Source organism: Meles meles, chromosome 5 (genome assembly GCF_922984935.1).
Source record: "Meles meles chromosome 5, mMelMel3.1 paternal haplotype, whole genome shotgun sequence".
In the NCBI taxonomy this organism is placed as follows: domain Eukaryota; kingdom Metazoa; phylum Chordata; class Mammalia; order Carnivora; family Mustelidae; genus Meles; species Meles meles.
In genome coordinates, this window is record NC_060070.1 from 27,333,053 (window position 1) to 27,345,663 (window position 12,611).

General features: G+C 32.4%; 1 protein-coding gene across 1 annotated transcript in view; it reads right to left on the reverse strand.

The window, feature by feature from the left end:
• Positions 1-11,078, reverse strand: part of LIN28B (lin-28 homolog B) — a 128,585-nt gene extending 117,507 nt beyond the window's left edge. The window contains exons 1-2 of the mRNA XM_046006657.1: positions 11,069-11,078; positions 9,980-10,167 (exon numbers count right to left, since the gene is read on the reverse strand). Of these exons, the coding sequence (XP_045862613.1) occupies positions 9,980-10,167; positions 11,069-11,078 (198 nt within the window). The remainder of the gene's footprint in view (positions 1-9,979; positions 10,168-11,068) is intronic.
• Between the last annotated feature and the right edge of the window lie 1,533 nt (positions 11,079-12,611).

Here is a 12,611-nt window from a genome sequence, read left to right on the forward strand (position 1 = left end):
ACCTTCTGAAAGCATCAAAAATGTGAAATCGGCAACCAAAGCTTACAGAAAATAAGAAGCATTTAATGTAAGTTAGTTTTCACACCTAGAAAGTTCTATAGGGACCTAATTCAGTTTATAAACAATGTTGCTGCTTTTGTTGGGATAAAATCACCTAACTGTGATTCCCTATACAGATACACACACCATCCCCCACTGGCACACAGATACTTCACAAGCTTCTTGAATAAATAGGAGTATCCAATGTCCAGGGTGATGGGTGGTCCTGAGGTCCTGAACCAGAGCTGTATACTTTTAAGGGATGCTGAGATAAGAACAAAGTGTTTTGTGTTTGTTTAAACCTGGCTCTATATTTAAAGTCCTCACACCATTATTGATACAGTTCATAAACTTGTACTCTAATTGATTCAAGCAAATTTAACTGTCAGCATAAATACTGGAGATTAAACATATCAAAACAAAATAAATACTTTGGGACTTATTATAAATCTGATTGAAATTAACTAATTCAATTTACTTAAAAGTAATCACTACATTTCAAAGCTGTAAATTCTCATCCCAAGATAGAATATCGTTATCATCACACTTTCACTATCGACAGGGTACTTTTATAATATCTTATGAAATAACATGTATTTAAATAAAATTATATACACTGAGTAAGTTGAAATGCAATGAAAAACTTAAAAATTAGTGAAATTAACCCGTGCTGAGTCACAATCAAGCATCAACTATTATGCCCATTTTTATACACCAGGCTTTATTATAAATCTAATAGAAAGAGATTTTTTACAGAGCAGAAAGGCAGGATTTACAAGTGGCCCAAGGAAAAGATAAGCAATGAATAGTTCTGACCCCAGCTTCTCTGGCTTGATCAAGTGGGTCTGCAACCTGAGCCAAAGGGCGCAAATTCCTCACCATTCAAAATTCTTCAATGGCATGGGGGAGGAAACAGTGAAAGGGGCAAACGTGCAAATCCAACTGTCCTTAGATTTAGTATTCAACTAAAAATTTTAATTAGAGAGTTAAGTAAATGAGCTCAATACCGTGTGATTAAACTTGGGATTCATAGATTAACCAGTCCGAAAAAAAGGAAGCTTTATTTACTTACTAAAAACGGAAAAAAAAAATTATTCATTTATCTTCTTAAATGTGTGACTTAAACAGAACTGTGTTAGGGATGTGTCTCTGACATAATTTAATCTATTTAAGGAAGTTGTTGATAGTGGAATTAGTCTCCAAGTACCGGTGTTTCCATATCATAAGCAAAATGATGTATTATTAAAGTCATACTTTGGTAAAACAGTTGAAAGAATTCATTTCAAGCTCCACAATATATCAAAGATCCATGAAGTTTTTAAAGCAATAGGTAGAACCTGTGTTGTCAGACTTCTGTTACAAACTGAACTAAGAAAGAATTCCCCTGAACGAAGAAAATGTTAAGATAAAAGAATTTAGGCATTATAGTATCAGGAACATTCCAGCTACTATCAGTCATAGTCGAGGCAACTGCTTACAAAGCCTAAGGAAATAAATGGTCATGAAGAAATCATGGCCAGAGTAAAGTTAATTTGAATGTTACATAGTCTTTAGATAATAAAACACAGTAAAACTGAACAAAAATCTTGAAGTTTTGAGGAAACTTAGAAGATTTTGAAATAAATGCCAACTTTAAGACTAACAAAGTAATAAAGTGGGTTTTGATTTTAAAAAGTGGACTGTTATAAAAAATGTTAAAGCAGCTAGTAAAAGTTAAGTGTTATTAATAGCACAGTAAAATGATTCTAAACATTGGTAAAGAAAGTTTCTACATAAGAAATCTGAAAACTATGTATTTTAAGACTGATAAGAAATCACTGCATTTAGCTCAAAATTTGAAAGCTAACATTTATTATTTTATCATAGTTGCCCCCAATTTAAATGGGTAGAAGCTGCATAACTAGGTTTCATAAAAAAGTGAATGGTTCATGGGAAAAATGATCCTCTGCTTTTATACCTTGTATGAAAAGAATGAGAATTGGAAAATCTTATTAAAAAGTTTGCTAGAAAGAAGATAATAATACGTAGCAAACTGGAGAGCAGAACTCTTTATCACCCAACAGTGTTTTACAACTACTATGTGATCAATAAAAAATACTTGAATAAATATAGAACTAGAAATTTTTCTAGAGTAACCATTTTCTTACAAGTTAGTACTTTTACACAGTAAACCATCTTGTCAATTAACACCTCTAAGATTGTTTACTCAGTTGAGATAGAAATTCATTAAATTTCTAACAAGAAATATGAGTATCAGCAAGCCTAATTATGCCCTTTAAGTAGGCAATGAGTTTACACTGCATGAAAAAGTACCATAAGGATAAATGAAATTGACACAGAAGATCAGTGAAATGCATACTAATTAATCTCACTTTCACAAACATAGAAACTACTAGTGAAAAAGCAAGCAGAAATAACTCTGAGAGAAACAAACAAAAAAAACCATCAATATCAAGTGTGGGCTGTATTTGATAAAAGATACTGAATTGTAGTTTATGTCTAAAGTGACAAAGTTAAAAAGGGCCAGGTCAGTTAACCAGTTACTATGACATATCAATAATCATATAGAACAACTAAACTTCTTGTCTTCAAGGGTGAATGACTATAAATAGACATAAGGGAACTTTTGGGGGAGATGAAATGTTCCATATCATGACTGTGGTGGTGGTTACATAATTTGTCAAAACTCATCTAACTGAAACTTTAAGTCGGTGAATTTGATTCTATATAAACTGCATCTTAATAAGCACAGAATGCCAAAAATAAATGACATGACCTTACTATTTTTTAAAAATTTGAACGGTTTACATGATGACAGCATTAATAAAAATGTAGTGTGCTCAAAATAGAAATTTAAACTAAAACCTGATATTCTTACATTCTTAAATTATTTTCATGTATACTACCTCAATGGGCCCTTTCCCTAACTCTGAAAAATGGGGAGGAAACATATTAGTGAACACATTTCACCTATAGGAACACTGAAGCTCGAAGCAAGTGACTAGCCAAAACTAAGAAAACCACCAAGTGGCAGAGTCAAATCCAAACTTCCATTTCTGATCCTTTATCCCTTAGTCTACCACACTACCACTTCTTAGTAATATTAACTACGTACAACAAACATCACTGAGTGCTTACTATCTCCCAGGCTCAGTGCTAAATGCTTTACATGTGTAATAACATTTAATCCTCATAATAACCTATACAAAAGTGGTTACTCTTTTGTCCCCTCCCTTTACGGGACCCTAGACACTGACAAGATAACTCACTTCCCCTACAAACAATGAACTGGGATTTGAATACTGATCCATTTGACCAGAAGCTATACCACTATACAGTACCTCACAAAGATTAAATACTTAGTTATACAGCAAAAGGTATTAAATTGTCACAGCAGGTCTATTTAAAATAATACTTTTTATTTAGCTTATACTTCAGAATATACAAACTGATATGTACAACTGAATACTCACATAAAATCTCATGATAAAACAGACTATTAAAACAATCTGTATAACTAATTCATTTCCAAGTCTCAATTTATATACTGTATTTTAAACAATATTAAACAATGACATAAAATTATAATAAAATGCTTTGTAGTTCACTGTAATGGAAATTAAGCTGTTAACATTATATAACACATTTCCCCCAATTTTAAAAGAGACCACATTAAAGAAGATACCAATTTAATTTTCTACTATGAATATATCCCACTGAAAGTAACTTATCGTGATTTTATTGTGACTAGGTTACATTTTAGTTTATTTATTAAATACACACTTGCTATACAATTTTTATAACAACCTAAAAAGTTAGGTATTAATTACTCCAATTTGCTGCTGGTTATAAAAAGATAACACAAGACTAAATCTATCAAATGTCTACAAATCTTAGGTTAGACAGCATTTCCAAATTGTCAAATATTTAGACACTGGGGGTTCTGTAATTTTCAGATAATTTTCCAATTTGTTGCTAGATGGAAAATAAGATAATCCTGATACATCAAAATGCAATATAACAAATACTTGTTACTCATTCAACAGAAGTACTCATTAAAAGATAATTTCTAAATGTACCCCACTGATCTACAATATATTTTCTTGAATATGTTACTGTTAACTTTTCAGCATTAGAAACTGTTATAATCAAATTATTTTAGAGAAGAATGGAAACCATTTAAGTTTCTTATGGACTGTATATTTTACAATGTCATAACCTATAGTAACTATATGTTGAACAAGCTGAGTTTCTTGTTACTTAAAATTCAGTGAGAAATATCTCAAGATATAATTATAGAATTGATAATAATTTAAAAACTCTATTTCATATGTAGTTCCAAATTAATACAAAAGAATATCATATTTAAAGTAATATATTTCCAGTTTAATTAATGAGAAATAACCTCACTTTATTTGTTTAGGTTATACTTGGATTAGAAATAAAAACACAGCATACCATAATTTTAACTAGTAACTTTTAGGTTAATCACAATATCAAAAGAACTACTCAGTTAAGATATATAAAACTATCTGTAATTTCTGAACAGAAAGAATTCTGGCAAGTTTAAATAATAAGGCTTTCTTGCTGCCCCAAAGCAACAAAATTTACAATGATCTCACTTTTTATCCACCATGTTGAATGTAGGCAACAAAAGAAGTTTTGAACTTCCTATGAAACCCAAGAACTCTAAGATTCTGTTAAAGGTAGGTTAAAGTTGTTATGCTAAATACTTGTAAGTGGTTTCTCACGTATTTGTTTAAAAAAACAATTCTTTGATTTATTGCCTTCATTTTTTGTGAATAGTCTTAAAAAAAAGAAAAATAAAAAATAAGAGGAAAATACAATAATCTTGATTCATTAATATGCACCAATAGTCTTTAACATGAGGAAGACTATTTTAAACATGTGGCCAATTCACACTTTGTGTTTAAATTGAATTAGGATAAAAATATCTTTTAGAAGTAAACAAAAACAAAACAAAAAAAGGGTCTTGAAAATGGACCAGCATTTGAAAATCAGAAGGAAATTATTTAGTATCTTTTAAGACAATAAAAGTCATAAAATTTTGATTTAAATGTCTTTAAATGTAATTTTATAATTAAATAGCTTTAAAGCATTTCATTTGGGATTCTTCCAAATTGGTCAACTCAGTAAATTATCTTGAAAATTTGGTAGTTTTAAGAACTATTTTCAAAATATTAAAATGTGTAACTCACTAACAAATGAGCTGTAACTGTTAAATGGTATTTTTATAATTGCTAAGATTTTGCTTTATCTAAATAGTTTTTGACACTGACATTTTCAACAGCCCCAAGAATAATAACCACAATTATTTTCCATGTGAAAAATGTTTTCATGCTAAACTATGATAAAAATAAAGATGACTAATAAATTGGTGATGAAATATTATGAAAAAATCATTAAACAAGAAGTTACTGGTGTAAATTTGTCTCCATAAATTGCATAATTAATAACCACCGAGATATGAACTCTCTGCTACATCAACTGAACTGTGTATAATACATAAAATTTTCATATATTTAAAAACTATTCATCTCCAAAAGTTTTCATAAAATGAAATTTTCATAAAAATGCTTCAAATTTATCTCAGTTATACTAATTATTCTTATTTCTTCTATTTCCATTGCTTTGAGATATTTTCTGAGCAAAGTAATAAAAGGAACATAAGAAATATTAAATCGTTGTAACATGGACATTTGTGTTTTTCATGAAGATCAAAGTATAAGTCAGAAATAAAGGGCATAAGAAGAAAACATCAATACATGGAGGGTAAATTCAGAATTCAAAACCAAATTATTAATAAATATTTAAGCCTAATCAAGTAATGGTAGCTAAATTATAGACATTTTGAAATTACACTTTTCTCTTCAGAAAAAAAAAATTCTTACATAAACAGTGAAATAAATGAAATACATTTATGCTAAGAATTCTTTATATCATAGTGATGGCAAAGAATTACAGATATATAACTGAAAAAGCAAAGAAAATATAATTATGCAAATGAGCTGAAGAGAGGAAAATAAAGAGAATGGATTCTGCACCCCACTCCCAACAAAATAAGATTTACTTTTTCTTATTAGGTAAGAAAATGACTTTGGAAATAAATACCAAAATTTATGTAAAGAAAAACTTACATGATAATAAACATCAGTAAGTGGTTATTAGGGAACACTGCCTTTCTCCAAAAAGATCTAACTTTACCATGTGAGTCATCTAAACTATCATTAAATATTTAAGTTCTGTCAAAGTTTACAATATTTCAAAAGGTTGTAAGAGACCTCTCCAGGTAATTTAAACATGTTATCCCACAATCTAACTGTGGATGCAATTTTTTTTAACTTATCAGTAACAATAAACTAAAAGAAATATTATTAGCAGTTACAAAATAATTGTACTCTAACGAAATCACCTTACTAGCAACTCAGACTTACAAATTTGTATTAACCATGTATGTATATTCTTAATTCAATTAAGAGACAAATCTCTGTGCTTTGCCCTGGATACTCAAGTAAGAAATTTCTACAAACGTATCCTATTTACAAATTAAATCATCATCAAGATTTTCCAATTTTAAGTATTAAATATTTTAAGGAACAACTCAAAAATAAGCTATAACTAAATTCAAAAACATAGTATGTATATATTCTTGTAAGTTTTTAAAAGTATTATTAAATGCTATCAAGTTTGCATATTAATGTGTGTCAAATTACACATATTCATTACCAGCCCATAATCATATGATCATTTAAATCACAAGTGAATATTAGGAAGTCAAATGAAGACTGTCATTTTTAAACTACCAATGGTTACATAACATTCTCAAATCGCAGAATCTCTGCATTTATCAAAAAGTCTAAAGATAAGAAAAGTACAGCACCTAAGTCATGTTTATTTTTGAGATGTTGGTGACACTACAGAGACGAGAAGAAAATGTGATTGTATTCTTGCCAACAAATTTTAAATAGAATTATGTTAACTATGACTGTACAGCTCTAGTTTAAAACTACACATGCATGTGCTCTCCTCATTTCATAGCAACTAAATTGTTCTTAATGTGCAATTCTTTGCAGTAGAGATTTTTTTTTGTTATTCCTGTTTATTTTTATGTATTTTATTTATTATTGAAGTATAGGTAGTCAATATTTTTTAAAGAAAAAAATTCCTGGGAGCCATAGAGTGAACTTTTAAATATTATGTCAAACTAAATCATTTTTTTATTTCCCCAAATATATTAAAAATGTCTCATACTATTAATTTAATATTACTATTAAAAATATCTCATAATACTTAAAAAATACCTAGTGACACATGTATTTCTAAAGACTGAAACAAAAAACAAACCCAAAACTATTCCATGTACTTAAAATAATGAGCAGATATTGGCCCAGTTGAACATTTAAAATTCTTAATTACCAACAATGCTTATTCTTTCATAACAAAACAGTATATAGACATAATGGGGGAAAATCTAATATTAATTATACATTAAATATAGCATGTGTTCAAAAATTCTCATACAGTAAAAATGGCAGTAAAATAGTAATTTAAAAAGTATTTTAAAAACTTTTTGTTAAATGGTCCTGAGCTGCAACCTGATTATGTAAGTGGTGCTGACATCAAGCCTGCAGACATCATTTATAAACATCTAATTATTGCAATTGCTTGGCTAAAATCTGTAGGATTCCTGCCTTGTTCATATGATTTATATGCAATTTACGTGAGTCCCAATATAAGAGAAACTCCTCTACCAAGGCATCTAAATCAATAAGAAAAAAAAAAAAGCAATTGAAATCTACATAATTTTCCCTTAGGAAAAAAGTGAGATATGTTTCAAAAAACTAATATTATAGCCATCAAAAAATCTCCCTGAAAAAATCATTTTCTGATTTTAATTCAAAGAGTACCACTGCTCTGGTTTTTTACATCACAAAAATTCTAATACTTAAGTTTTATCGACTTTTTTACATACTTCTTCCTAAAAATGTAAGAATACAAATATACACATTTTATGAGAATTTTTCTCATACACCACTTTAATACTGTTTTATTAGTAAATATGTGATTTGTAACATAAAATTAAAGCAAGTTTAATATTAATAACCAACATCTGTACTCTAGAAACTCTTCACTACCTGTAAATAAAACTTTTCCAGCAATATAGTATTTCATAATTCAGTGAATACACTTGAGTTTAGCAACATATAACCATTAAACAGCTTAAATTTGGATTAATTGTGGTTCTAAACATTAATACTGGTTAATGAAATGTCTAATATTTGAATGTATTAAAAGGTAAACACAGGAAACCAAATTATAACAAGGTGTGATCAAAGAAGAAAAGGGCTATTCTTTTTCATTCATCTATAAAACAAATTTATGAGATCATAAAGAACAATTTAACAACCTCAAGAAGGTTCAAAGTGGGGAAAGCCAGACCCTGAGAGAAAATGGATTTGTCAATGATTTCAGTCATTCAGTATAGGGAAGGAAAAAAAGCAGAAAATGTAGGTTCATTTTGCAATATAAAGTAGGGGGCATAAAATGCAGTAGCCTGTCTATGGACTTCTATTTATGTATTTAAACCTTGTTTCAATTCACAGATTATGCTGATCCTTCCACATGTAAACAGCCAATATTGATGGCAAGGCCCTTAGGAAAGGAAAACACACACCACACACACAGCAAGGTCAGGAAGCTACCAACCACCACAGGACAACAGATCAAAACAGAATGGTTTCATATGTTTCTATTGTTTATATACTTAATTTGAAGATGATATTCCTTGGGGAGTATAGGAGGTTGTAAATATTACTAGGAACATGAAACACAGTATCAAATAAAATATATACTTTTCATGCAAATATACTAAGTATTTCCTGCATGTATCTGTCAGTCAACCTGTAGTATTGAGAGCATTTCATTCAATTTTTTAAACTTAAATGTCAAGCCAAAATAAACCTCTTTGGTCTTAAATCCCTTTACTCCTAAGAATTCCTTACAGAGAATTACCTTCTTTCAATGAAATAATCAAGCTCACAAATTGTAATTTTTTTCTTTTTACTAAATTAAGCAATAGAGGAGTGAAAATGGAAGAGGCATTAACTCACTTGTTTCCAGGTTAAAATTTTGAAAATGATAAGCAATGATATTCTATTTGGTATTTAAGCATCTTACAAAATTACAACACGATATAAGCAATGGTGGAAATCTATTCAAAGTAGCAGAGGAGAACATTTTAAACATAGAAACTAGAGCCACAGCTGGCCACATGTTTTTTGAGTTCTGTTTCTTAAAGAGACAGTATCCTTGGACCTATGCCCTAAAAGGGAGCACATTTCCAAAATGCCTGATTACCAAACATCTTCTCTTGGCATTTCTTCAAACCCACAGTAGGCCAACGGTGTTCTATTTTATTTTACTATAAAATCAAATTATTTTTATTTGACTCTACAAATGACTCTCTGGGAAGCAGAAACAAATAAATAGAAGCTACTGCGACTAAAGATACCAAAAGTAAGGAGACCCAGAGATTTCCTATAATAGCAATTTTTTTAAACTTAAAATTATCACTGTCTCTTCATTCATTTCCCCACTCGTTCGCTCTGCCTAGGCGACAAGAGTATATTGTAACCGGTAACACCGGAAGCCACACTACAGCAGTTCTCGCTGTCGAATGAAGAGGGGAACTTGCTAATAAAGTCAACCAGCACCATAGCAATGAAATTTCAAAGACTTCATTTTCTGATTAGGAAAAGATACACAGTAAGGGGTCCGTACACATACCCTAAAAACCGGATTAACTCAGGATGATAAGGAAGATTTTCTTTTTCAGTGTATGTCCATTGACAAACCTACTGACCAACTCCGGCACATGGAAAAAAAGAGAAGGGGAAGGGGGTAAAGAAGTTTGGCTTACTTGGTGTACAAACACATCGACTGGAATTTCCAAGGGGCTTCCCTCTCGGTTTATCATGGAGATGAATCCAAATCCCATTCGCACATTGAACCACTTACAGTGGCCAGTTCCGTGCAGAACCTGGGATTCTTCCTCTGCCTGCTCTGGCAGCTTCCCGGGCTCTTCTCCACCACCTTTGCTTGCCCCGCCTGAGTAGAACAGGACAAAAAGAGTCAGAGTCAGTTAGTCTGGATTCCCAAACTGTTCACTGAAAGAGAGAGGGGTTAAAACAAAACAAAACACCAAAAAAAAAAAAAAAAAAAAACCAAAAAAAAAAAAAAAAAACCCAACAACAACAACTGATTGGGGCGTGGGGGGAAGAAACAGAAACTCAAAAAAAAAAAATGGTTGATTCTTTTTTTCTACAGAAAATATTTAAAAGGAAAGGGTTAAAAGGGGCAAGCGGGGGAGGCGGGAGCCACACTGTTCTATCGATCACATCAACTTCCACTTTTCTGTACATACGTGTACTTTTTCATTTAACTCCATTTTCCAGCCGCATATTACAGTACAGCATGCGATATTTTACTTGCATATTGCTGATTTAACACTGATCCCATTTACAAAGAGAAATTTTCAGTGAAACTATTCTCTCCTGAGGGCACGAGGAGGAAAGAGAAATCCTGAAGATGGTTAGAACTAGTTAGTGCACATGCGGCAGCAGCGAATCTAGGGTTATTTGCACTGTGCATTCCCCTCCCCCCCAATAACTTTCAATTAAAGTTGGGGTGGAATGGGGGAGGGGGCAGGTGTATAAAAGTTTTCTTGGGCTCACTAACTGAAACTGCGCTTAATCACACTCAAACAATTCAAACAATAGCCCACTGAAAGCTTTTCAAGTTCTGAATCAGTGTGGGCGGTACAAAACATTTTTGGAGATCTATAACAATAGGTTGCAGAAAGCCCCATTGCGCGATGGGGAGTGGGGGTAATGCCCAGTATTGGGGTAAAAGGGGAAGGGGGGGACAGGCAAAGAAGGGTGGGAAAGGGGGAGGGTGGAGAGAAAGGAAGAGAGAAAATCACAGTAAAACAATAGAAAAGAAAATTAACCTTCGGCCATGTTGCCCCACGGGCCCTCAGCTCCAAACTCGTGAGATGAAAAGTTTCCCTTTGGAACGGAGTGATCTTCTGCATCAATCTAACATCTTGATTTTGTGCGATCACAAATTTAGCTCGCATGGTCTAATGTGCTTTCCCTCTTTTGATTTTTTTCTCTTCTCTCTCCAGTTTCTGGCCCCCTGAGCCACGTGACTTTGTCAATTACATGCTTTCTTGCTACTAATTTCACCTCGGATCCTTAAGGGGCTGGCAAGAGGAAGAGATAACCAATCGCCATTTCATCTATGCTGACATCAAAATAATTTATGAATGAACATGAAAAACTCAAACATGTTATCTTAAAGAGAATTTGAGACACTTCTTTACGATAAATCAGAATGCTGATTTAGTGCTTTTTACTTAAACACAATGGAGGGTCCCTATGAATCGTCGATTTAGAAAAACGGCAGTCATATATGTGCACACGCGTGCCTTACACACAAGCCTGTCTAAAATCTCATGTAGGGGAAAAAACGCCATTTAAATAAAGCAGCCAATGTTACGCTTTTTTCCCCCCTAAGAAGTCAGCTGCTCCATAGTAGTAAACCTGCCCGGAGTGCAAATTTCATATTTAATTCAATTCCTAGAGGAAAATATATAATTTACAAACGATCTAATTAAACCTAATTACATCTCCACGAAACTTTGGATAATAGTAACATACACATACAATAAGACGAAAGCGTACAATTACCTGATCACGCCCAGAAATTTTTTTCAAATTTAAAATAAGATCCTACCGGAAAAATCGCTAGCACCTTCACGTATTCAAATTATGTTTAGGTTTATCATTTCTGAACATTTTGAAGGGGGAATTGTACTTCACAGGTTTCTCCGCCATCTCTTTCCGGGGGAGGAGATGTGATTAATGACTTCCTAAATAACAGACCAGTTTTCCAGCCTAACATAGAATGAACCTCAATCAGCGGCGATTGTTCCCCAAGAGCAAGACGACGTAGCGCAGGGAGGGGGAGGGGAGCGCCAGGCAGGGGAGGTGAAGAGGAGCCGCCAGCACAGGCGGCTGCAGAGCCAGAGAATGAGGTGGGGGAGGAAAAAAAAAGAGCGGTGGCAGGCGGGGGAAGGGGAAAAGAAAGAGGACAAGTGGGAGAAAAAAGGTAAATTCATATCATATTGATTGGACCCTGACATTTAAAAAGTCCACTACCAATGGACAGACGAGTCAAATAAACGAAAATGTAATAACGGATTAGGCTCCCACTGTCCCATCTCTGGCCTGGCCCCAGTTTCAAAATGCTTATCCTTTACCTTTCAAATTGATTCAAACGATCGTTGATTACTAGATGCTGACTCCAATATTACCGCCCTCATCGAATACAATAAATATTATGGATCAACTAGAAATGCTTTACTTCCTTTAAAATATAAAATACAAACCGTTTTTGAAACCTTAAAATGCCCCACCACTCTTTCCCCTACCATACCCCCCATTTTCTTAAACAAGCAGTTTACTGAGAAACTGTACAGATACCACTTC